Genomic DNA, 25778 nt, shown 5'->3' with positions numbered 1-25778 from the left:
GAATGAAGAACAGCTTAGGTGCAGTGTGTCTGTATTAACAAATATCAGGCTTCTATTCAATATCTTATTTTTGAAGAAAGCTGGGATAATGATCATGACAGAGTGACAAAAAGTCACATATAAAGTACATATGCCATAGGAGCCCAGTTATCTAAATGAATGTGAATAACCATAGTAAGACACTAGGAAAAGTTACTCTGTACCAGAAAATTAACAGTGCTCCTCCTGTCCCGGGTAACAAGGTCATGAATGAATATACTTTTAACTTTATACTTTTCATACATATGTGTATATTTATATAAGTACATATAATATTTATACATATACATTTTATATATGTATATATTTTACACATATCTATTTATTTATAAATGTATTAAATATATATGTAAATAAATACATATTTATTTATATATGCATACTTATATGTATATATTTATATATGTACATACATATATTTATATAAGTATTTATATATTTATGTGTATATACATATATATTTATATAAATATTTACATATTTATATGCATATATATAGAGAGAGAGAGAGAGAGAGATTGGGGATTGATCCTAGAGGTGCTTTGCCACTGAGTTACATCCCCAGACCTTTTTATATTTTATTTTGAGATAGGGTCTTGGTAAGTTGGAGAGGCTGGCCTTCAACTTGCAATTCTCCTGTCTCAGTCTCCCCCTCTATATTTCCAATCCCCTTGCTGGGATTATTACAAGAGTGTACCCTTGCATCCTGCTTGATCAATTTTCTATAATATCCACATATGTTTTTAAATTAGAAAGCTTTTTTAATACACTATTGAGAAGCCTTTCTTACAATGGCCTCATCCTGTCTAGAAGCTTGTACTGTTCCCTCAAGACCAGCAGTTTCTATTCAAGTGATAAGAACAAGACGCCAGGGGGAGCCAGAAACAAGGAGAGCAAGGGAGGCATTCTGGGGGAAGGGGGTAAACTTGAGCTACTTTCAAAGGATGGATGGCCCGTTGGTTGGGTAGAGAAGGGCAGGGAGGTCTCCAGGCAGAGGAAACAGCCAGTACAATGCAGGGAGACAAGAGAAAGGAAAAAATCAATCAATCAATAAAATGGGATGAAGCCGTGCAATTGTATTTATAGAATACACCCACTGAGCACCCCACGGGCACGGGTGGATGCATATGGAATGCATGGAGTAGATGACCACAACTTACATGAGCATCCTCCTTCACACATTATAATGTGTTGTCCCACGCTCTCTTGCAAACCACACACATTTTAAAAGGAAGGAGATGACGTCAAATCATCACTTGCCATACCCTTCCTTTCTTAGCTCAGTTCCTTTAAATAGCCACGCCCCAGGATATGGATTCAAGGAGTTGGATAATAAGCTCTGGGCCATGGGGCACTCTGGGGTGGATGGCCTTGGGGACCAAGCCATCAGGAAGGCCTGGGGTGAGTGGGTAGGAGAGAAGGAAAGGAGAGGAGGAAAACAGGGGTGCCCTAAGGCCTCCCCTCAGCCCTCCAGTGCCCTCTCTCCCCTTCTCAGGGAGGCTTCTCATGAATGGCTGCTTCTAGATTGCTTTCAACACCTCCTCTGGGCTTGTCTACTCACCAGTCCTGCCCTCTCTCCTTTCTCCCTCTGTCAAAGGAGACACTATTAAGATGGGTGGGAAATTGTTTCTCAAGAGGCTTCAGGACCAGGGCAGGGCACGCCCACAGTTGACTTCTGCCTTTGACCTGCCCCCCCTCATATAGCCACCACCACCCTCCTCCTCCTCCTCTTCCTCCTCCTTCTCAGTTCCTTTTAATGGTTTGCTTTAAGATCTCACCACGTAATTCTGCTTCAGTCTTGCTCACTTCAGTCACGTCTTCTCTTCTAGTCCAAAGACTGGCTCTCTCCCGTACTGGGAGAAAATCTAGCTAAAGCAGGACCTTGGGCAAGTCTGACCCTGAGTTTCAATAAGGTACAGGTGATGATCTCTGCCTTGGCCACCTCGCAGGAATCCAAGGTTTCGTACACAGCTTCGGGTACTGAGTTGACCTGGTTTCCCCTCTGCTGATTCTTTGAGAGGTGATTGCTTCCAGATTGAGAGAGGCTAGCCATTGTACTGGCCACCTCTATTTTGAGAATTAGAAATATCCCCAGTTCTGAAATGACTAAAAATACGCTCTATCAGGGACGGTGGCTTTTCTCATGTGTTCCCCCAAAGTGTCCTCTCAACGTCCATTTAGGTTCAACGAATTGGAATGAGAAATGGGTTTGAAACATCTCAGACCACAAAGGCAGGCAATCCATTGTCTTGGGCCAAGAAATCTTCCACTAATGTTCAGTGGATAGGCCAATGTAAAGGGTCCAACTAAATTTATCGCAAGGTCAGAAGAGTTGGGGGTGGCAGGTGCGGCAGTTATTGTCTAACTTTCTGTTCCGAATGAGACCTAATCATGCTTGGATAGGCATCTGCTTTGTATTGTCCCCTGATTTAATCAAAGTGATTTCTTCCTGGGAACTTATCACCATCCTTCATTTCTTCTGAGCATTGACCCCTCTGAGAACCTAGTAGAAGCTCTGAATCTTCTCCCCACTAGAAAAGCACTAATACATATTTTTAAAAATTTTTATTCTGTTGCCATGGTGCTTTCAAATGAAAAACCTCATAAACTTCCTGTTCTTTCCGCCCCTCCTCTGCCGCAAGTCTACTGCGTGTGGAGAAAAGTTCAGTGGGTATTTTCCTCTAACCTTGCTTTCCGGGTTCCCTTTCTACCTTTGGTCTCTTCCTAGCCCGGCTCTTGGCTGTCTCCAGCAATCCTGCAAATCCAAGGAAAGTACGATGCGCTCCCAACGATGGAACTGGTGGCCGGCTCCAGGACTGTTACTGCTGTTGTCTCTTCTGGTGACCAGTATGCAAGGTACTTTCCACCAACTGCCTGTGACTCTGCACCAAAAGCATGGTCAGACGGGAAAGGAGAGATGGGACGCGGCTCAGCCCTGCAAGTGGGGTCTGATCTTTGGGGCAACAGGCGTTCCTGTACCCGTAGAAGGTTGGGGAGACTTCCTTAGCTTTGGAGAATCAGGCTCCATCTCTTTGCCTTAGGTGTCATTCCAAAATAGGACCTGAGGCCACGGGAAGCTGTACAAAAGTCAGGACTGATGAAGCTCACCACCTCGTGTGCTCAGGGTCAGGGCTGCTTTTCGTTTCCCCAGTGACCACTTCCAGATCATCTTTCTTACTCTAGTGCTGGAATTCCTGGGCCACAAAGAAGGAGTTAAGCTTCTTTCTGTCTTTCTGGCTATTTCACCCATTAGCATCTCAGGGTTTTTTGTTTTTGTTTTTTTGTTTTTTTCATTTAAAGGTTTTTAGTGCTCACCATTATGCATAAAAATGAGAACAATGAACAGCATCGAAAAGTTCAACAAGCATCCTAAAATTAGGAAGGTATGCAACTTTTTGGAAGAAGAGTTAGTAATACCTGGAGAAAATCTAGTCAGTCCCTCATACAGGGCTTTCTGGGGGGGGGGGGGATGTGGGGGCAATCTTTTGGATCTGGTCTGGTTCTCGTGACTCTCTCTGTAAACCTAGGGACATACTATATTCAGGGCCTTTTGTAATTATATGGACCCCTTGGGGCTGACTCAGTGCATCCGACACTGGCTTGGGCTCTGGAGTGGAGACTGTTATGAAGTATTAATCCAACTGCTGGGATCCACACTACCAGGAGAACTGGAGTGTTTCAGAACTCTCTTTGGTTAAACACACCCTGACAGTTAGACATTGTCTGACTTTTCCATGTTGGACCTTCTTCCTGGCCATTTATTCTCCTTTAGTCCAAATGTACAGACGACCTCTGATTCTAAATTCCCAAAGGAATTTCCATACATCTATCTTTATCAAGATTCTAATTATGCTCTTTCAGGCCCTTCCTGGCCATCCAGGTTTAGATCCCAATCTGTGACTTTAGGAGAATTTCTTAATCTCTAAATTTAATTTTGCTGTTTGTCTTGAAAGAGGTGCCCTCTCTCTTACCTCGGGGTCTACATACACACCTTTGTGTCTGCCAGACCCAGGCCTCTCTCTGACTGTGTCTCCTGATATCCATTCCCTTTGTTGACTCCACGCCACCCACCCTGGCCTCCCTGCTGTTGTTTAAATATGGCAGACATCCCCCCACACCCGAGGGCCTTGGATCCAGTCTCTTATACCCCATTTGCCTATTTGGCTTCCTCTCTACGTTTGCTCTTTTGTTATAGCAATTGTCACTTCCTAACAAACGGAGAGCATTGGTTTTGATTAGGTTAGCATCATACATTTCCCTAATTTAGAGTAATTAAAACTAACATCGAATACTTACTGAGTGTCAGGCTTTACAGTAGGCATTTTTAATGTTATTCCATTTAGTTTCCGTAAGAAATTTGTAGGTGATGATCATTGTCTACATTTTCCAGACAAGAACGCTATATTTCAGAGAAATTAAGAAATTCTCCAAGGACACACAGATCTAACTTCTAAGCCGTGTCCATATGATTCGGCTTTCCTGAGATTAAGCCCAGGGAATCTTGATAAAGGCCAATGAGTCTAAATCCTTTTGCGCATAGAATATGCCTACGGATGATCATCTGATCCCGACTCTCTGACTTTAGTCCTATTAAACACACTCAGGCTGACCTTAATCTTTCTGTATGCCTTAAAAAAAGTTTTCTTCCCTTTTAGCTCTGAGCTTTTTGTTCAACCTAGAATTCTCTGCACCCTCTTCTCTTCCTGCCCCTTTGGCTTCCATTTTTCATATGATTTCTTCCTGAAAACCTTAGATTCCAGATTATGGTTTGTGAATTGCTTGTTTGGATCTCTTTTCTTGAGCTTCATGAAGATAGGAATCATGTTCTGTGTTAATGCTGTTGAACTTGGCACAGTGACTTGAATACAGCAAGTGCTCAATAAATAATTGTTCAATAAATGAACGAATTACTTAAAAGAACTTCCTCTTAGACTGCACATCTCTATATTCCAGAGGAAGTAAGTAGTTTTCTTCTTTTAGTGAGGAGTGATTTTATGGAAAACTCTGAGAAGCACTCTCAGATCTCCTCAGACTTGAGTTTCTCAGCTCTCTAATTTCAAGGCAAGCTCTCTGATTCAGGGTATCCTCCACAGCACTTAGCAAGATGCAGTACAAACCGCACTATAATAGAAATTGGAAAAACTATGTTCTATCTGGGTTCTATGCTATGGGATTTTTCTGTAAAATATAAAGCTTCAGCCTCAGCTTCTTCAACTCTATAATGGGTATAATAGCATGCTTTCCATTTCTTTGAGAGGTCGCTATCAAGATCAAATAATATAAAGAATGTGAAATTGCAGCCAGGATTGGTGGTTCATACCTGTAACCTCAGCTACCAAGAGGCTGAGGCAGGAGGATCATAAGTTAGAGGCCAGCCTAGGCAACGTAGTAAGATTCTGTCTCAAAATAAAAAACAAAATAAAAGAACTGAAGATGTAGTTTAGTGTGGGGGAAAAAAGTGAAACTGCAATTGTGACACACACACAGTTTGAATAGAATTCATTTATTGGATGTGAGAAGCAAGGGAAAGAAAGGTATTGAGAATAACTCCTAGAATTCTGGCTCAAGCAACCAGAGGCCAGCCTCAATAACTTAGTGAGACCTTGTCTCAAAATAAAAAATAAAAGAGGCTGGGGGTGTAGCTCATTGGCAAAGCACCTTGGGTTTAATCTCCAATATTGCAAAAAATAAAAATAAGAAAATCACAATTATTTATTTTGTCCACAAATCTATGGGCAAACTGTGCTCAGCACTTCTCACATAGGACCTCTCATATATTTGCAGAAAGATCCTGGTTGTCTTAGGGGCACCTCAAAGGCATCTTCATTCACATGACTGGTGAATGAAGAGGTGCCTGTCACCACCCACCCAGCTGAAGCCACCTAGAGTGTGTTCCAAGAGAAACAGGCAAACACTACATGGTCTCTCTCTCTCTCTCTCTCTCTCTCTCTCTCTCTCTCTCTCTCTCTCTCTCTCTCATTCTTTTTTTTTTTTTCTTTTTCTTTTAGTGGTATGGGGATTGAATCCAGGGGAGCTTTACCACTGAGCTACATTTACATTTTGAAACAAGGTCTTACTAAATTGCTGAGACTGGCCTCGAACTTGCAATCCTCCTGCCTCAGCCTCTCAGGTTACTGGGATTAAAGGCATGCGCCACTGCACCTGGCTGCATGGTCTTTTGTAATCTAGTTTTGCAAGTCAGAGTTCTATATTCAGTTCATTGATGCAGTTATCAAAGCCAATCCAGGCTCAGAGGGAGAGAATGCAAACCCTGTGTATTGATGGGAGGAGTGTAAAAAAATTTTTTTAGACTTTTAAAATAACTGCTATAATCAAACTTACTGCTCTTCCACCATTCCTTGCCTTTGGTTGCTCAAGCCAGAATTCTAGGAGTTATTCTCAATACCTTTCTTTCCTTTGCTTCTCACATCCAATGAATTAATTCTATTAGTTCCATCTTTAAAATACCTCTTAAATAGGTCCCATTCCATCATCCCAATTGCCAGCCATTCATTTTCTTTTATAACCAATACCACATGACCACTTATCTTGCTACTCTTTTGACTCCATTCTTTCTAGCTTATTCTACATACTGTCATTGGTATTCATTTTCTAAACTGACTGTTTATTTCACTCTTCTGCTTAAATGTCTCTGTGGCTGCTCTTGTCCATGAGAGAGCAGAAACTCTTGAGTATAAAACTCACACATCATAATAAAGCTGCCTCCTGCCCTCACCTAGTCAACTCTTTACATGAGTCTTGTTTTTGTGGTCTTTAAGCATTTGAAACTTTTTTTTCCTTTCCCCCTCTGGTTGGAATACCTACTATTGCAGGCCCTTATCTTTCCCTGGTTTAATCCTGTTGATGTTAATTCACTTCCACAGAAGTCATTCCTGACCCCCAAACTCCAGTGATGTGTTTCCTTTTATGTGCTCCTTAGAGGTCTGCATTTTCCTCATCCTAACTCTTCTCAGCAATGGTGGAATCATCTCATTCCCTCTTTGCACTGGAGGGGAAGGTCCTAAGGGAAAGAGCTATATCCACCTATTATATGTGTCAGGAGGTTGGCCTGTAGTGAGTGCTCACTCTATAGATAAGGGAATAGTGAATAAGTGATGTACCTACTGTGTCTGCAGAGGTGGATGGACAGAAGGAGATGGAGTCCTTCTTTCAGCTGAGCTGGGCTTTCAGACTAGTCCTGCTGGCCCTGATCAAGTCTCTCTCTTATTTCCCACAGTGGCTACTTCAAACTTTCACCCCCATCTTCAAAGTATCTGACCTCTGCCTTCTGCCTCCCAGCAAAGAACTTGCCTCTTTGCTGGAGGAGGAAGTGGCTTAGAGATCATTAGGCAGAAAGCCCTTCAGCTTTCTGTCCACCATTTCCAAACTGGAAACTTCTTGACTTTCTTCTTTCCTCCCTTTTCCCTCAGAGGATAAGGTCTCCCCACTCCCCAAACAAGATCTGTGTCTTCCATGTTGTGCTGAGCCCTGAGAAGCCCAGCCCTATCTGTCCCCTCCTTTTCCTGCAGGCCTCTCCCTCCACTGGATTTATCCCATGACCATCTTAGCTCAAGGCATTTCCTTTCCTACAAAGCAAAACAAAAAAACAAAAATGACTCTTATCTTCCTTTCAATGTCCTTTACTCAATGCCCTATAATATCCTTCCCTTTCACACAGAAATGTCTTGAAAGAATTGCTCATTTCTCTGATTTCTCCTTCCTTACCTTTAGATTCCATTGCAATAATACCCATTAAACTCATTATATCACCTCTCTCAGGAAATAGCAGCCTGTTTATTTTGTCACCCAAGTCACAAATCTAGGGTCTTGATAGCCATTGCCAACTTGCTTCCTAAAAGGGTTTGAAAGAATTTTTAAATATTTGACATCACTAGAGAGCTCCAGGTAATGCCACCTCAATATCTTTATGATTCACCTCTTTTTTCCTTCCTTAAAGTTTCACTAGAAACACAAGACTTGTTTCTAGAGTAATTAAAACTTGCTTAAGCCTTGATTAAGGTTTCTTTTTTCTTTCTTTCTTTCTTTTATTAATTTTTTTAATTTACATATGACAGCAGAATGCATTACAATTCATATTACACATATAGAGCACAATTTTTCATATCTCTGGTTGTATATAAAGTATGTTCACACCAATTCGTGTCTTCATACATGTACTTTGGATAATGATGACCATCACCTTCCACCATCTTTTCTAACTCCCTGCTCTCTCCCTTCCCCTCCCATCCCTCTGCCCTATCTAGAGTTCCTCTATTCCTCCCATGCTCCCTCTCTGTACCCCACTATGGATCAGCCTCCTTATATCAGAGAAAACATTCGACATTTGATTTTTTGGGATTGGCTGACTTCACTTAACATTATCTTCTCCACCTCCATCCATTTACCTGCAAATGCCATGATTTTATTCTCTTTTATTGCTGAGTAATATTCCATTGTCTATATATGCCACATTTTTTTTATTCATTCATCTACTAAAGGGCGTCTAGGTTGGTTCCACAGTTTAGCCTCTTATAATTCTACTTCCCCACAGACCAGAAGCAGGGGTTGGGCACAGTCAGGAGCTGCTTCTGTTGCTACCAAAAGTTGCAGGTCAACACTATAACTTTCATCCTAAGCATCCAGACACATCACCAACTGCTTTATTCTGTTTCCATTCAATCAGAATAGTAGGATTTATTTTTCTTCTTTCCTTTAAGATTGCTTCACCTACCATCTAAATGACAAAATTGTTAGGAAGGCAAAGGAAGAATTCAATCACCAATTACCAGTTTCTTATTTCTCAGTAAGAAGTCACAGCCAATCACTAAGTCAGCCTTTCTAGAACTGTTAGCCACGGAGAGACGGAAGATGCAACATCCCACACATGTTTGCATCTCCGCACTCATGACATATTGAAATGAATGCTGACTATTTGTCACAATGTCAGACCTTGAAACATTCCATCTCCTGAGCATATGTCTGAGACTTCTTGTAGAGTTTGACAAAGATGATCTAGGCCAGCAGTTCTCAATGAGGGTGGGGAGTGGGAATTTTGTCCATGGAGGCAATAATGAGAGTCTGGAAGACATGTCTAGTGATTTAAAAATCCTTGAGAGAATGTCTTTTTAGACTGTATGGTGTAAGAGGCCAGAACCTCCATCTGCATTGCTGATATCAGAGCACAGCGCCAGGCACACTGTGGTTGTGCAATGACTGTTGCTTGGACTGCATCAATTCTGTCAGAGGACTGGACCAATCAGAAGCACTGTGGGAATGAATGCCTACCTGTGTGTGCCTAGGTACCAGAACAGGGTAGGCATCCAATGAATGTCTGATGAATTGACAGATGGATAGTTGGAAGGATGAATGGATCCAGAAATGAAGGAGGAATGCATCTTAAAAGCCCTGGGACACAGATATTTTTATCTTTTAGTGGTTGAAGAAGATATTTTTGGAAATGACAGACATGTGGGAAGTGAACAGCTAGGTATATACGTTGTTGAATGAGATGACTAAGTGTCTGTGTGATGGTGTACGATAACAGAATGATGTAGGAAGTGTTCCTCCTTTTATCTACCTTTAATATTTGTTTTTGCAACTCTTTCCCAGACTGCTTTGCAGCTCCTTCCCAGACTGCTTTGCAACTCTTTCCCAGACTGCTTTGCAACTCTTTCCCAGACTCCATATACATGATTTTCATTCCTCTTTTTTCAGACCTCCCTTCACCTTCCACCCTCTAGCTATCATCTTTTCTTCCTCCTGTAGAACTTACATAATATGGAGTATCCTTGTGAAAAAAAAATATTAACAAAACTGTAAATACATTTGGTAACAAAAACCAATTCAGTTTGAATGAAAAAATAAATAAATTCCAACAAACGACAAATTTTTAAAAATGGACAAATATGTCATAAATCACAAAAGCCAGAAAAATAGCATTATAATTTTAATTAGTCAAGTGACTTCATATTTCTATAACACTTTGCCACAGAATAGCTCTGGCTATTGATCACGTCAAACTTTGTCTTTCCTCTACTTCCCTTCTATGGTCTGCCAGCTGGCCTGGCACAGGAAGCAGGGCAGGGCCCAGCAGCAATGTTCTTCTGTGCCACTTCTTCCTTCATCAGCATAGCTGGCAGTGACCTTGCACAGAACAGTCTGAACCACACAAATATACCCCACGGAGTTCAGACAAAACATCCCCCAGTTCTAGTTCCCCTTAGCCAGATTCCAAATAACTACAAGCACGACACCACCCAGCACAAGTAGAAATGTGATGAAAAAAGACTGGAAACAGGGAGTGGTCCAATTATTTCTGTTTATAAAGACATGAATACACTATTAGGGCCCCTCTAGGGCCATACAAGAGACCCCAAAGCTTCAGTTTCATCCCTTTCACAGTAATTCTGCCTCCATCCAAATGTTGTCAAATATAGTTGGCATAAATGGTCTCCACTTTCTTACCATCTAATAACTTACTTCAAAATAAATTAAATGCCATATGATATATAAGCCACTTTTACAGGGAATTAAAAAAAAACAGAGCAAAATATTATCAATAAAATGAAAATATCTTTATCCACTCTCCCCAATCCCAACTTTCCCTGTGACTGTCTCAACACCCATTCCCCTGGCTCATTCTGTACTTTCTATTCTGACCTCTGGCAGGCACACCATCACCACCACCACCACCACCACAGGGCCTTGGCTGTAGCTCTTCCCTCTAACTATTTTACTCTTACCCCAGATGTCTGCTTGGTTTTCTCTCTCCTTCTTTAAGTCTCTGCTCAGATGTGACCTACTCATCATCTAGTAAATGACATCTCCCCTCCCAACCTCTACTAATACTTGTAGCTCCCCTTACTCTATTCTAGGTTCCTCTTTTGTTATAAAAACTACTACCACCTACCATATACTATATAATGTATTTAGTCATCGTATTTATTGCTTGTTCTAATGCTAGCTTAAGGATCTTTGCTGTTTAATTTATTGATGTATCCCAAATGCCTCAAACAGTGCCCAATACATGGTACTCGACAAATATTGCCTTTTAAACATTCTTTGACTCATCCTTGTGGTCATCTTCTCCAAAAGAGACTTCCCTAGGATTTCCTCCATCCTCTACCCCTACTCCCTGGACAGGGGCAGATTCCCTAACACTTTGTATGTATCTTTATTGTCATATCCAAAGATATTTACACATCAGGATAATTGGTTTTAGGGTCTATCCTGAAGGGTGTTAAATCTTTCAGGATAGAAACATGTATTGCTTATGTCTACACCTCTAGAGACGAACATAATGCTTATTGAACTAGATTGAACTGACACAAAACCCAAACCCAAAGAAGGGATGTGATTTTCTTCAATTTATTTGAAAATTTACTGGTATGAAAGGAAGGGAGAGACCCAAGGCCAACTCAGCATCTCAAGCCGCAACTGCCACTGGATTCCTGATTCTGGGTTGAGTACCTTTGACAAAAATCATACTCATTATCCCCAAGCAGAAATTCCTTCCTTCTTCCCTGGTCCACCAGCCCAAGCGAAAGCCTGGGCCACTGGGGGGTACTGCTTCCTCCAAGGTGGGTCTCTGGTTTTCATTGGCAGATCCTTCAATGCATGGAAAGACGGTGGTCTCTGGCAGCAATGTGAGTCTGCAAATCTCTGAAGATTTACTGGGTAACTACAAGCAACTAATTTGGTTTTACAACCCCCAACAAAAGATTGTAGAATGGTATGTGTCGTCCTCTCCTACCTACTACAAGTCTCCACTGAAGTCCAGAATCCGCCTGGATCCTCAAAGTCCCGCGCATCTGCACATCCATCAAGTACAGAAAGAGGATAGCAGTACCTACATCTTAAGAGTGTCGAAAGACGATGGCAAAGAGCAGGAATGGAAGATACCCCTGCAGGTACTTGGTGAGTTGTGGGAACCGGGGCGAGTTCCTACTCCAGGGCCTCTGCGTAAACCACGGGGAGACTTCCTGAGAGTCATGATGACGCTTTCCAGTGGAACAAAGAGAAGAAAAAACCTCGGGGAAGGCTGAATTCATGTCCTCCCAAAGCCAGTTCTACTTGGGGGTAAGCCTGAGCCAGCAAGCCCTAAAATTGGTGGCCACAGGACATTTAAAACCTCATCTGAGCCTGGCATGGTGGCACACACCTATAATCCCAGTGACTCAGGAGGCTGAGACAGGAGGGGATCACAAGTTCAAAGCCAGCCTCAGCAGTTTAGTGAGATGCTGAGCCACTTTGATCTTGTCTCAAAATTTAAAAAATAAAAAGGACTGGGGACAGAGTCAGTGGTAAAGTGCTTCTGGGTTCAATCCCTAGTACCCCAAAATTTTAAAAAAAATGTGAAATGAACCTAAGAGAAAGAAAACAGTAGGTTATTTCCTATTTCCTTCACCTTTTCCTGTAATCCACCCAAATCTGTTCTGAACTCATCTTAATTTTTATCTCTGAACTTGGACTTCTTCAGACTCATGTAAAAAGATACAAGAGCTGAAGGACAGAACAGGAATATTATGGAGAGTCTCTTACCTATCAGAATGAGTATAACAAAAACTTCCACTTACAGCTCCAAGCTAACCAGTGTATGGACAATAAGAACTGAGACAGATCTGGATTCAAACTCTGGTTAAGTGAAATAAGCCAGGCACAGAAAGAGAAATACCACATGCTCTCACTCATCTTGGTATGGTGGTGTGTGCCTGTAATCCCAGCAACTTGGGACCCTGAGGCAGTAGGATCACAAATTCAAGGCCAGGCTAGGCAACACAGTGAGACTCTTTCTCAAAACAAAAAATAAAAAGGGCTAGGAATGTGACCTTGGACGTAAAGCGCCCTTGGGTTTGGTCCCCAGCACTGGAGGGCAGGGGGTGTTGATCTCATAGAAGCAGATGATAGAGGGCTGGGGATTTAGCTCAGTGGTGGAGCGCTAGCCTAGCATGTGTGATGCCCTGGGTTCCATCCGCAGAGCACGCGCGCGCGCGCGCACACACACACATACACACAGAGAAAGAAAAAAGAAAAAAAAAGAAAGAGTGGAAAAGTGGTCCTTAGAAGTTAGAAAGGGCAGGGAGAGAAGAGATAGAGAGAGGTTGATAATAAATGCCAAAATATTGTTAAATAAGAGGAATGAGTCCTAGCGTCATACAGCTAAGTAGGGTAACTAGAGTCTACAACATCTTATGAAATATTTCAAAATAACTAGAGTTCAGAGTTTCCCAAACATATAGAAATAACCAGTATTTGAGAATATGGATGCTAATTATCTGCTTTGATCATTACATGTTTCACACAGGTATCAAATTATCATACTGTACCCCCATAAATATATATACTTATGTGTCCATCAAAACAAAAATAATCTCGGGTCAGTTACTAGCTGTGTGACTTTGGAAAATTATCTTAATATCTCTGTGCCCATATTAGGTAAAATCCTTTTCATGGTAAGTTACAGAAACCAATTCTCTGTCCCTTAAGAAAGGAGAAGTTATTTTAAGAAACCAGATCTATTTAAAGTAATTCAAGCAGTGTAACTGAGTCAAGTAGGACAGAAGACGAGGAAGACTGAGAACAGTGTCAGCCCAGATTCCCCAAGTTCAGGAGTCTATGGCTGTGCCTATGGACTCCTGCCATTAACCTGACTTATCAAAGTTCAGACTTTTTTTTTAACCCTGGGTTTAAATTCTCAGTAAATTTAATGAGAGAAAAGCTGATTTATCCAGCTTGATTTGGGTCTGTGTTTTTGATCTATTTGTCTGTGTATCTGATGTAGAAATGTGGTTCTCAGGGGGCGTCCATGGCGTGGAGTGGGCAATTATTGCAGAAGAGGGGCCTCACCCATATCCAAGGGGATATTCATACAGAGCCTTGGCTCCTCATCGTATTATGATGACAGTTATATTATCCTTTTAGAGTGTTATAAGGATCAAAATGGATAATGAGAAATTTTTTTAAAAAAAACTTTTTACTGCTGACATAGTGCAGATGAGGAGTGTTGTATATATTCACGTCCCACCAGCCCAGTGGTTCCCCCTGGTCTAAGAGGCCACATTCCCCTCTCATTCACTTCCTCTGTCTCATATGGCTTGAAAATTCAGGAGGTCCTTGGGAGGGGAAAGTCTCTTACCGTGGTGTTTTGAGTAAACCAGCCAAGGACACAGAATAAACAAAAATTAAAGGCCCCTGTATGCACCATTTACCAAACTCTGTAATTTTTTGTGATGTAAACATCCCCCCTCCTTCCCACACTCAGCTGATTCCAAGTGACTAAAGTTTTTCAAAAATTTTTGAAGAAATTGCAAATTTTCAGAGTTCCTACGAAATCACAAATGGTTTAGCTCCAGCACACTCTGTCTGAAGGTGAGATTCCCCAGGGTGTGATTAGCATAAAGAATCATCTTTCCGTTCAGCCCAGGCATCCATGATCACTCACAGGGGGCTGGATCCAGACCACCCTGGCTGCCCAGGGCTGTGCTGTTTGTGGGAGGAAATGAGGAAGGAGTCTGAGTGGGGAGGCTAGAACACAGGAAATGGTGTAAAGGCGGTATACAGATTGCTCAGTGTAGCCTGTAGGGGGAAGTCCTGCAACCCAAGAGGGCTCTGTGGAGGAGCTGAAATTTGAGTGCAGGGAGCCAAAATTGGTAGTTTCTATATTGTCCTCACACATACAACCCAGAGACAAGCTCTGGTGGGGTAAATTCTCTGCCACATTTTAATCCTATGGGGTCTGACCTGCACTGATTCTGCAGGACCAGATGCAGGGATTACCTCTCACCACATCTGGCAGCAAGACAGCAGAGTGAAACTAATAGGACCTTTAGCATGTGTGCAATTCTCACACGCTGTGAAAAGCACTTCTCCATGGACTATAGCACGTGTTGTGACTGACACTGGTGAGATGAGGTTGAGTCATTTTACAGATGAGCTCAAGGGAGTTAACTCCATTACTTAGTGTCGCTCCACCAGAGTCACGTCCAGGACCCAGGCTGGCCTTACTTCAAAGCTAGTGTTTTGTTTTTTGTCTCATAACTGCTTCATCCATCCATCCATCTATCTCTTCATCCATCCACCTATCCAACCCTGCTATGTGGCAAACACTATACTCGACGCTGAGATAAGAGTTTATAGACCAAACACCACTGACACATGCTGGGGGTTACAGAAAGTTCTCTGTAGCTCTGCTAGAGGACACACTGATGGAATTTCCCCTGGGTGGTTGTGTAAAGTCACATGCTGGTTGGTATCCCTTACCTCAGGACTCTCCCAAAGTCTGAACTGGAGAATTTTGGAAGGACAGATTGGGCCCAAAGTGAATGGTGGCACCCCTCTGTAATTCCAGCAACTTGGGAGGCTGAGGCAGGAGGATCACAAGTTCAAGGCCAACCTCAGCAACTTAAAGAGACCCTAGCCCAAAATTTTAAAAATAAATAAATAAATAAATAACAAGAGGTGAGGGTATGTAGCTCAGTGGTAGAGAGACCCTGAGTTCAATATCCAGTCTCACACACAAAAAAATGGGGGTACCAGGCTGAACATCTGGGACAGTTGGGATCCCAGGTCTCACCCCAGCTGATCTCTCTGGGTATTTTGTCTTGGACATCACCCCACTTGGTCCTGACTGCATGTAATGGACTCTGGCTCCCCCTCCTGGAGCCAGAAGAACTCAAGAGGTTGTAGCCCCTGAAGCCTCCAGAGATCCAAGTTGCTCACTGGCTCCCTCTGTAGGACCCTCTTCTCCACTGCTTTTCTCCTGTGGCCCTCACCAGCCTTCTGGGGTTCCCCTTGTACTTTGTATGGTTGGCTAAACCGTTGCTGTAAAAAAAAAATTTAAAAAAAACCTCAATTCATTGTCCCATAATATCCTCCTCATTTTCAGACCCTGTTCCTGGGCCCGTCATAGAAATTGAGAAGGCAGAAGAAGTAAACGGCAATTGTTACCTGAACTTGTCATGTGTGATACAGGACGAGTCAGCCAGCTATGTTTGGTATGGGGACTCGGGGCCCTTTCCAAATGAGTTCCAGAAAAAGGTGCTTGAAGTCTCTGTTAATCCACAAAACCAGTCCAGGTTTTACACCTGCAAAGCCAGCAATCCTGTAAGCAGCAAGAACGATACGGTCTACTTCATTCCGCCCTGTACTTTAGGTAAGAAATGATGTCCCCAGGAGCTGAGATGGCCACAGGGTGACCGGTTGTCTTTTTCATGAGGGAAGGTGGGGGATCTACTGAGCCCTCTGGCACAGAATGTGGTAGAGAACCCCGGAGGTGTCTGGGAGACTTGGGTTCTACTCCAGACTCTGCCTCCACCTCTCAGTTCGTTCACCTCACTTTTGTGAAGCTCAACATCCTTGGATGCCAAGGGTATTTAGCATAAGATCTCTGATGCTCGCCACCCTTCTCCACTAATTGTAGGACTGAAGCCCGGCTAATTGTAGGACAGTCTGAAACATAAGGGTGAGCAGGGAAGACAGATGGAAAGCTGTCCAGGCATTGTCGAGCAAGAGCCTAAAGTTTCAAGGAAAGGGAGGTGAGCAGGAGAGGGGCTCTCCAACAGGACTGAGAGCCTCACCCTTAGGTGGAGACTCTGCCTGGTTTAGGCTCCTTGATGAAGATAGAAATGCAAACTCTGAGTTTTATGTTTCGGATTCCTCTGTGTCTCTGGAGAGGACCCACTCTGGAGTATCACTCCTGGCTGTAGCTCAAGCCTCCCCAGGTGTTATCCAGGGACAGCTGAGCTGGTAGGTTTTAGAGTCGGTCAGGCTTGAGGTCAATCCTGACACTACCATTTACTAGCTATAAACAAATTACTTAGCTTCCCCCAAGTCGTGCCTTTCTTGAAGATAAAATCATTGTTCTCGCCTCATGATGTGATAAAGAATAAGACAACGCATATAACCCACCTCACATCATGATTGATGAGTCCTCAATGAAAACTGGCTGAATGAGGTTCATTCCCGTCAATTCTGGAGACAACTTAATAAGATCACAATCTCCAGCACTCTGGGTCCCCTACTCGCCATGCCTCTAAAGTGATATCCCTGAGCCCCTGTATACATATTCTTCCAGAATAACTCATACCTGTGGTGCTGATGTTCACCTGTGATCCTCAGCTATTAACGAATTACTTAGCTTCTCCAAGTTACGCCTTTTTTTTTTTTTTTTTTGGTGGTGGTGGTGCTGGGGATTGAACCCAGGGCCTTGTGCAAGCTAGGCGAGCACTCTACCAACTGAGCTACATCCCCAGACAAGTTATGTCCTTCCTAAAGATAGGAATGATAATCCATTCATTCACAGGGATCCTGGTTCCTATGCTTTTGTGATCTTCCTGAGCTCAGTCTTCCCCTCCACTGATTACTCTGTTCTTACAGGTGGGCTAGGGGACCTGACCGCTCTTCTTTCTTCTTTCCAGCTAACTGGACATCTTTTGAACATGTCCTAATATGCCCTGCTCTTCTGCCACCCCAGACCCAGTGTGACAGGTCGCTGTCTGACCATGAGATCACAATTTGGCTGGGCAATCCCAACATCACTTTCGTATCAATACCACCTGTGGAGATCCAAAAAAGAAAGAGGCACAGTCCTGTCCTTTACAGAGTGGGGTGGCTGCTCGTTTGCAGAGAGGATAACAGCAATCATGTGCCCATTGCGGGGGGGAGGGCTAAATCAGTTTTGTCCCTTTTTAGCCATCCAAATTACCCTAGAAAGTACTCCTAACCTCATTTTCCTATTTTTCTATTCATCTGCTCTTTCTTATGATTTCTCCTTCCTTTCTTTCCCTTCTTTTTAAATCCTTTTTCCTTTCCTTTTTTAAAAATATTTTTAGTTGTAGATGGACCCAATGTCTTTATTATTTTCATTTTTAGGTGGTGCTGATGATCAAACCCAGTTCCTCACATGTGCTAGGCAAGCGCCTTACCGCTGAACCACGACCCTAACCCTCCCTTTCCTTTTTCCTTCCATCTTTTTGCACAGATGGTTATTGGGGTGGAGGAACAAAGCCTTCCCCCAAGTCAGCTGTGCCTAGCATTACAGCCTCACCTGTCTAGGCCTGAAATTCTGTCCAATCTCTTTGCTGTCAAGTATATGGGCTCAGCCTTTTCCAGCCCCATTATGCCAAGGGAAACTTCAAGCACAGGATTCAGCTAAGTTAGTGATATTTAAAGGATTTCTGTGTGCTTTACACTTTACATCTGGAGGGATTGAACTCTTGAGAGGAAGAGGATGCCCCAGGCACACTGAGATTAGATTTAGGGCGGAAACTTTTTTCTTTAATTTACTACTTTCCATGCCAATATCCCAGTGCTCCTGCCCCTTCTCAACGCAATAACCAAGACACCTTAATGTTTGGGGTTTTTTTGCTCTTTCAGCCAGATCCTCTGAAGTAACTTGGATCATAAGTTGGTGGATGGTCATGGTACCCACTGCTGCCGGCTTCCTACTTACTCATTTTGAACTCTTCTAATAATTCAAGAGTGAAACTTCAAGGCCACTGGATCTTACCTTCATCAGAAGCCATGCTCTTAACCAGAACAGGAGCTCTGTTACATAGTATGGGACAAAATGTTTTTGTTGAAGCATCTTTGAAGATTCTCAATGATTTTTTTTTAAAAAATCTGTGGTAAATATTTTATGTTATATTTCATCATTGTTTTTCAACACACATCCATGGATACATACATATTCATTCTTTCCACCAAAACAACATGATCATACTGTGATGTTTTTATTTTGTTGTTTTTACTTATTTATATATATATTTTTGTGGTGCTGGTGATTGAACCCAGGGCCTTGCATATGGTAGGCAAGTGCTCTACCACGGAACTACATGCTCAACCCTACGAACGTTTTTTTACGGTTTAAATAAACATTCGGTGTGACCATTTAAATTCCTGAAGTTGTTCCAAATCTAATAGTGCTGGTTCCACCAGCCTGGGCAGACTGGAAAGAGGACACACAAAAGAAGAGTGACACACAGATGTCTATGTGTCAGCACAGTTGAGAGTTAAATTGTACTACTTCTGATCTTTATTCCAACATCCATGCCAAGATTCTTGGGGTTCCCTGTCTCCAGCCTGCTCATGGAGAGTGACCTGACTTCTTCCCTTCTTTTGTCACCATTGTAGCTGTGGGAACAACGTTTCAAATCTTAGTTGTGTCACAGGATCTAATGAAACCATCTTTGTGTACTGGGCATTGAACCCGAGGGCATTCTACCACTCAGCTCTGCCCCCAGCCTCTTTTATTTATTTACTTCTTAAATTTTAAGACAGGGTTTCACTAACTTTCCCAGGCTGTCCTCAAACTTGCAATTCTCCTGCGTCGGCTTCCCAAGTCACTGGGATTCCAGGTGTGCATCACTTTGCCCTGTTGAAAGCATCAAATCCACACAATGTTTTTAATCAAGGTCTTCCATTATAAGCAGGAAGGACTCTCCAGGTCCACTACTGCATATCTCCTAAGTATTTTTTGCTTTATATTCTCCTCTAAGACTACTCAGGGACCTGGAGCTGGGAGGTCAGCCAAGGATGTCCTTTCCCTTCAGGGAACTGCCCACCACTTCTTATACCAGACTGGCCTCCCCTCTCTCTCCTTTTACTGGCTGCAAAGATGCCCTCCCCTCCACACCCCATCTCTTCTGTGGTGTTCACCAAACCCTTTCATTTCCCCTTGAGGTCAGCAGAAAATCTCCTTCTTCCAGCTCCCTTTGCAGCTACCTGGGGTCACATGACTGGTTTTGGCCACTAGCAAGTGAGAAGAATTGATGTGACAGGAAGTGAGGGAGCCTGGGAAATGGAGTCCTGTAATGCAAGGAGCCTGGGTGTGAGCCATTGCTTGGAAAGCGACTACTTGGTCTGCATTGCATTTGCAAGATAAGAAAGTCTGGGCCTGGCTTCCTAAAACACAGCTTTTCTCTCAGCCCCCTTATGGCCCCCTCCCAATCTCAGCTCACATCAGCCTGCATGTGTTCTCCAACTGGACTTTCTTAGGCTTCTTTCTGGAAATAGCACCCACTGTTTTCCCCTCGTTTTTGTCAGTGGAAGAGGAGGTTTTCTTGGGAAAACATGTAGACACATGTGCACACATATGTGTTCATGCATACACACAGAGGAATTGAATAAAAGCACTTTCGGCAGGTGTGATGATGCATGCTTCTAATCCCAGTGACTACAGAGGCTGAGGCAGGAGGATTGCAAGTTTGAGGTCAACCCCGATCAACTCAGTGAAACTCTGTCTCAAAATACAAAATATAAAGGGATAGGGATGTGGCTTAGTGGTAAAGCACCCCTCAGTTCAATCCCAATACTGAAAAAATAAATAAAAATTAAAAGTTACTAAAACATGAATATTTTCCTTTCTTCCACAGTTTCTCTTTCTGCTTGAGATGATATTTTTATTTGTTATTTAATGTTGGTCAAAGTGAAATGAAAATCAAAATTTTAAATCATCATGAATTGTCTATGATATGTGATATGTCTTAATACAAATACAAGAACATTTAATTTTAATGTGGAATCATTAAAATTAGTCAATTCATATTTTGAACATGTGCATGCATTTGTATCTTGTTCTTACCAGAGGAGTGCAAATGCTGCAAAAATCTAATTTAAGGCTGGACATGGTGGCCTATGAATCCCAGCAACTCGGCAAGAGTAGCACAAGTTCAAGGCCAACCTAGGCAACTTACGGAGATCCTGTTTCCAAAAGCAGGGGGGCGGAATAGGGAGGTAGCTTAGTAGTAGAGCACCCCTGGGCTCAATTCTTATTATGGCAAAATAAACAAGCAAACAAACCCTAACTTAACTGTAGTTTTCTACTTTTTGTTTTGTACCAGGGATTGAACACAGGGACACTTAACCACTTGTTGCGAGGTATCCAGCACCTCAGCAGTGTAATTTTTCCTGTTCAGGCGGGCATAAGCCACCTGAGAAAGTAAAATCTGAAATAATTAGTGAAGAAATAAAAGACAAAGTCAGAAATAGTTTTAAATGCAGAGCGCCTGATAGGTCCAGCTCACACAGGAACTGGAGCTGAACAACTAAAAAATGGCTCTTGTGGTTTATGTCAGGGGGGACATCCAAGGCAGGGGTAAGGTTCCAGGAGTGGAGTCTTGCTTCATGATGTCTTGCAGTCAACAGGTTGATTGGTTGATTGGCTTCTTGGCAGGGTACATCCATCTCTGAGAGGCTACAGCAGGTCACCCCATCTCTGAAGCTTGAGGGATCTTTTTGAGCAGAGCTATTAAGTTCAGGGCGATCTTAATAACAGGATTGCTGCTATAAGTTCCTAAATGCCAGATCTACCCTCCACCAATGGCTCCAATACTGAAAGATCCTCATGCATAGTCCCCAGATCGCTCTTGACAACCACTGAGTCACATCCCCAGCCCTTTTTGTTTTATTTTGAGACAGGGTCTTGCTGAGTTGTTTAAGTCTTCATTAAGTCGATGAGTCTGGCTTTGAACTTGAGATTCTCCTGTCATAGCCTCCCAAGTCACTTGGATTAACACACCCAGCTTTTAGTTTACTTCTTGATGGCAGACACATTCCCCCAACAATCAAGGGAAGCTGGTGACTTTTATTTCGAACTCTCTTTAAGTTTCGTTGACTATTGCAGGTCCACTAGGATGCTGTGCTCAGGGAAAAACATGAATGCTATACTATGAGTGGGACAACAGTTGGGGACATGCATATTTCATATATCTCCTCTTAATGGATTTCACTTAAAAACACAGTTGAAAGGCACAAATATTTAGAATCTCCAGATGGTGTCAGCAGAGCACCTGCTCAAGCACAGTACCCCTCTGAGCATGTGGCTGTGTGTGGCTGCATGGGTTGCACACCCACAAGCCTGGATTTGCCTCAAAGTCTAAAGGACACCAGTGCTTTAGGCCAAGACCACTCCCTTCTTTAGAAGTTTTGATGCAAGGATCAAGCCTGATTGTCTGCGTTCCCAGTTCCTCAGATGTTTCCATATATCAAAACGTAGTGGGTTAGAGTACAGGGGTCACTCAGTGGTACAGTACATGCCTGGCAAATGTGAGGTCTTGGGCTCTATCCTAAGCACTACAAACAAAAACAAGAAAACCTAAGTGGGTGAGCAGGTTCACTCTTAGTGAACTCGAGCCACTTGTCCTTATGCAAAGAGGATAATACTCCAGCATCTGCCCCCAATTCTTAACCATGAACTGCCTCACTGAAGGCTTAGGACAAACTGCTTCACGCTGTTCCTCTGCTTGTTCTGACAAGCTCCGCAGCACTGCCCTCTGCTGGCTCCCCTGGAGAACATTCGTGTCATTTTAAAACCTTGGATTAGATGGATGCTTCTCAAACTTTAACTTACCAAAAAAAATCACCTAATGATCTTGTTAAAATGCAAAATCTGCATCAGCAGGTCTGGGATGGAGCTTGAGATTCTGCGTTCTTACAAGAATCCAGGAGATACTGCTGTCTGTGGGTCACTTTTTGAACTGCAAAGCACAAGATGTCTCTAAGCATCCCTACTGTTCTGACCTTTAGCTTCATGGTTTAATCCTCTTCATGGATTGTGGTTCTTTCTTCCACTCTCTGCCCTGCTCTGCTCCTGGCCACCACAACATCCTTCTCAGGTTAAAATATTCAGTTGTCCCTCCCAGGTCCTAAGGTCCTGGATGCACCAGTTATGCCCCTTGGAACTATCTTGTCCCAACAGTTGGCATAGAGTGAGTTTCATATCTTTGCTTTTCACAAATGAATGGTTTGGATTGGGCCCTGGTGATGGGACCGGGTAGGGGCACACATTAATTAGACAGGACCCCTCAGATCAAGGAGTTGTTATTCATCTTCCACAGTGACCAAGTGCCCACCCATGTGAGTGGCTAAAGTCCTGGGCTGGGAACTGCTTAGTGAGAAGATTCATAGAGTCTCTTGATGTGATAGGCTCTATTCTGCTGGGTCAGGCTTTACCTGATGTGTCCTGTATGAAAGAGGGCTGGGTATGGGGAGTGGGGTGAAGTTTTCCAGACTTCTCCACTGAGGGATCTGGACTTCAAATGGCCTTGGTGAGATTCATTCTACACAACTGCGAGTGAGGCCATCAAAGTAGCCTTAGAAAGGTTCTACCACTCATCCTCACTTCTTGTCCAAGAACAAAAGGAACAACCTCCAACGGTGCTCTTGGGCTATGTTCAGTCCCCCTGGGAAATGAAACTGACCAAATTATATGGTTAGGCTGTACGCATGTGTGAATAAGTAACAATAAGTCATGCTATTATATAAGGCACCCATAAAAAGGGAACCAAAAAAGTGGTACCCCCTGCACCTGGAGGGGTGTGTTCTCCCCTTCCCCCATCTCCCTTCCATTCCCCCTCCTCCCTCCTCCTCCAATCCCCCTCCCCTTCTTCCCTCCACTTCCCCTCCCCCATCTCCCCTCCACTCCCCATCCCCCATCCCCCTCCCCCATCTCCCCTCTACTCCCCCTCCCCCATCTCCCCTCCACTCCCCCTCCCCCATCTCCCCTCCACTCCCCCTCCCCCATCTCTAACTTCAGAACACTGCCTGGCGGGGGAGGGGACAGATTCGCCCACCTGCACCAGCTGGCAAATGGTAACCCTGGGCCCTTATTCTCATCACCAGCTGCTCTTCCCTTCCCCCTGTGCTCCGATGGGGCAGGCTATAGTCCCTTCCCTCTAACCCCAGCCACTGGTCTTTTCTCCTCTCTCCTCCATTGTCTTTTCTCCCACCCGATTTCTGTCTCCTTCATCTTCTATCATCTTCCTAGCTCTCACTTTTCCATTCCCCTGTGGCACCCCATCCCGTTGATATGTGTCTTTAACCACTTCTGCTTTTCCCCAGGCCTCGGTTCTGCTTCTGCTGTCACATCTGCCCGTGGGGGTCTGCACAGACCCTGGTGAAGGGTGCCTCGGTTTGGTTTGGTTTTCCTCCCTTAGTGAAATAAGAAATATGCTTTCCTCTGCAAGTGCCTCCCGGTCCGGTGACCTTTGTGTCCCAGAGCCCGGCTTGGACAGAGGCTTCCTAAGCAGCCGACAACACAAGAAACACGTTGGTTGGTTCTTGCAGCAGGTGGTGGTAATAGGAGTCCGGGAGGGACTTTTCCTAATGCCTCATATTTAAAGCTAAGATGAAGCGACTTCACGTTCTAAAGAGAGCTGCAGATTCATTGGGGACAGCATCACCTCTAGGGCTTAGTGAGAGGTGACTGGACTGGTTCTACTGCCCCATTGCTTCCCTGCTCCATCTCATGCTTTATAAACAGAGGACTAGGGAGAGAGGAGAGGAAGGGAAATAGAATCAAAGTCAGTCACTGGAGTTGCAAAAGTTCTGGGACTTCTCCCTTCCCTCCCCATGGATGTGGTCCTTCTCCCATCAATGCCACAGGAAAGGGTCCTCCAAGAGCACCATTTGAGAGGTGCCAGGTATGCCAAGGAACAGGAGACTCAATACCTCTTTTCCTGGTTGGGTAGTGGATCTGTGAATCCATCAATCTTTCGTAAGGTAGAAATATGACACTGGACCAATATGGGAGACAGCCCGCACACCCGTAGTTTAGCAGGGCAAGGGCGTAGGAGTTTTCACAGTGGACACTGCATATGGTACTCAGGCTCCAGGTGTTTTGTCACTCTGGCTACTGGGCAGGGGGGCAAGTCCCAGTCTAAAGAGGCTGTATGATAAGTCACCTGTGGGAGGTGAGTGGGAGGAAGGTCAGAAGAGGCCAAGCCAGAGATCTCCCCGCAAAGCCCCACCCTTACGGAAGTCCCTAAAGTGCTCTGACCTGTGTACCACAAATTTGCTGAGACTTAGATGTCTGTCAGAGAAACCATCCACAGGGGACCACGATTAGCTAGAGAAACAGAGACAACCACCTGCAGAAGAGTTTGACCCTTGCCCCTCACCCTGTATCGTTTGAGAAGCTGTAACTAGATGAGGTAAGACAGAAGGAGAAAAATCAAACCACATGCTCTTCCCTATACAGATCTTTAGACTATGAGACAAGTGACAGGAAGAGGCACACGGGGAGTTTTACCTTGAACTGTACTGTTAAATTACTGGAAGTGGTAAAAAGGAAACCAAAGGATTTGTCTAAAACATCCTGAAGTGTTGGAGGGCAGCTTTGACGGGTCCTCACGTGAATGGGGGGAAAAAATTTTTTTCTTTGTCTTTAGTTCCCAATGAACCAAGTTCAGACTGTCCATAAAACTTATTTATTGAGCAACTGCTATGAGTCAAACACTTTTCTAGATTTAACACTGAGATAGCACACTTCTTGCCATCCCATGCTAAGATGACCATCAGATAACCATAAGGAAAGCTACGGATTTAATGTCCGTCATGACAAGAGCTCTGTGTGTCAATATGACAACCACCGCACAGAACTATTGAGCACCGAGAGAAAGTAAAGCAGAAGGATCTCGGACCTAGTTTTGAGGATTGGACAGAGCTTTGCCTTGGGAATCAGAGATTGAAAACTGAGAGGCAGTAGATGGTTCAGAGAACTGTGTGTGGAAAAACCTTCAAGGAAAAGGAAACAGGAAGATACGGGAGGTGCCCTGGAAATAGTAGTAAATATTTCTTAGCATAATAACTCTGAGATTGTGGTGAAACCGCCAGTTACTGTGGCCAGTCCTTGCTTCCCGAATGCTGAAGCATAGATAGAACCAAAGAAGCACCACAGGAGGCCAGTGGAGAGTGGAAAGTGAAAGGCTTCATTAAAGGATGGCAGAAAAGACTCCCCTGCCCCA

The 25778-nt window shown here is 43.6% G+C and overlaps 1 protein-coding gene across 1 annotated transcript; it reads left to right on the top strand.

Moving 5' to 3' along the window:
* The first annotated feature begins 2666 nt into the window (after positions 1-2666).
* Cd48 (CD48 molecule) lies at positions 2667-18930 on the top strand. The gene is made up of 4 exons (XM_046429066.1): positions 2667-2895; positions 11644-11955; positions 15923-16189; positions 18412-18930. The coding sequence occupies exons 1-4, from the start codon at positions 2817-2819 to the stop codon at positions 18504-18506; spliced, it is 753 nt and encodes a 250-aa protein (XP_046285022.1). The 5' UTR covers positions 2667-2816; the 3' UTR covers positions 18507-18930.
* The last annotated feature ends 6848 nt before the right edge of the window (positions 18931-25778 follow it).

This window comes from Marmota monax, unplaced genomic scaffold (assembly GCF_021218885.2).
Source record: "Marmota monax isolate L192 unplaced genomic scaffold, Marmota_monax_Labrador192_F-V1.1 WCK01_AAM20220418_F8-fsc00145, whole genome shotgun sequence".
Taxonomy (NCBI): Eukaryota; Metazoa; Chordata; class Mammalia; order Rodentia; family Sciuridae; genus Marmota; species Marmota monax.
This window is presented reverse-complemented; position numbering and strand designations above follow the sequence as displayed.

Coding starts and splice junctions, on each gene's coding strand:
- Cd48 (XM_046429066.1), top strand. CDS start 2,817: ATGCGCTCCCAACGATGGAACTGGTGGCCGGCTCCAGGACTGTTACTG. Junction 2,896..11,643: donor TCTGGTGACCAGTATGCAAG/GTACTTTCCACC, acceptor TTTCATTGGCAG/ATCCTTCAATGCATGGAAAG. Junction 11,956..15,922: donor GATACCCCTGCAGGTACTTG/GTGAGTTGTGGG, acceptor CCTCATTTTCAG/ACCCTGTTCCTGGGCCCGTC.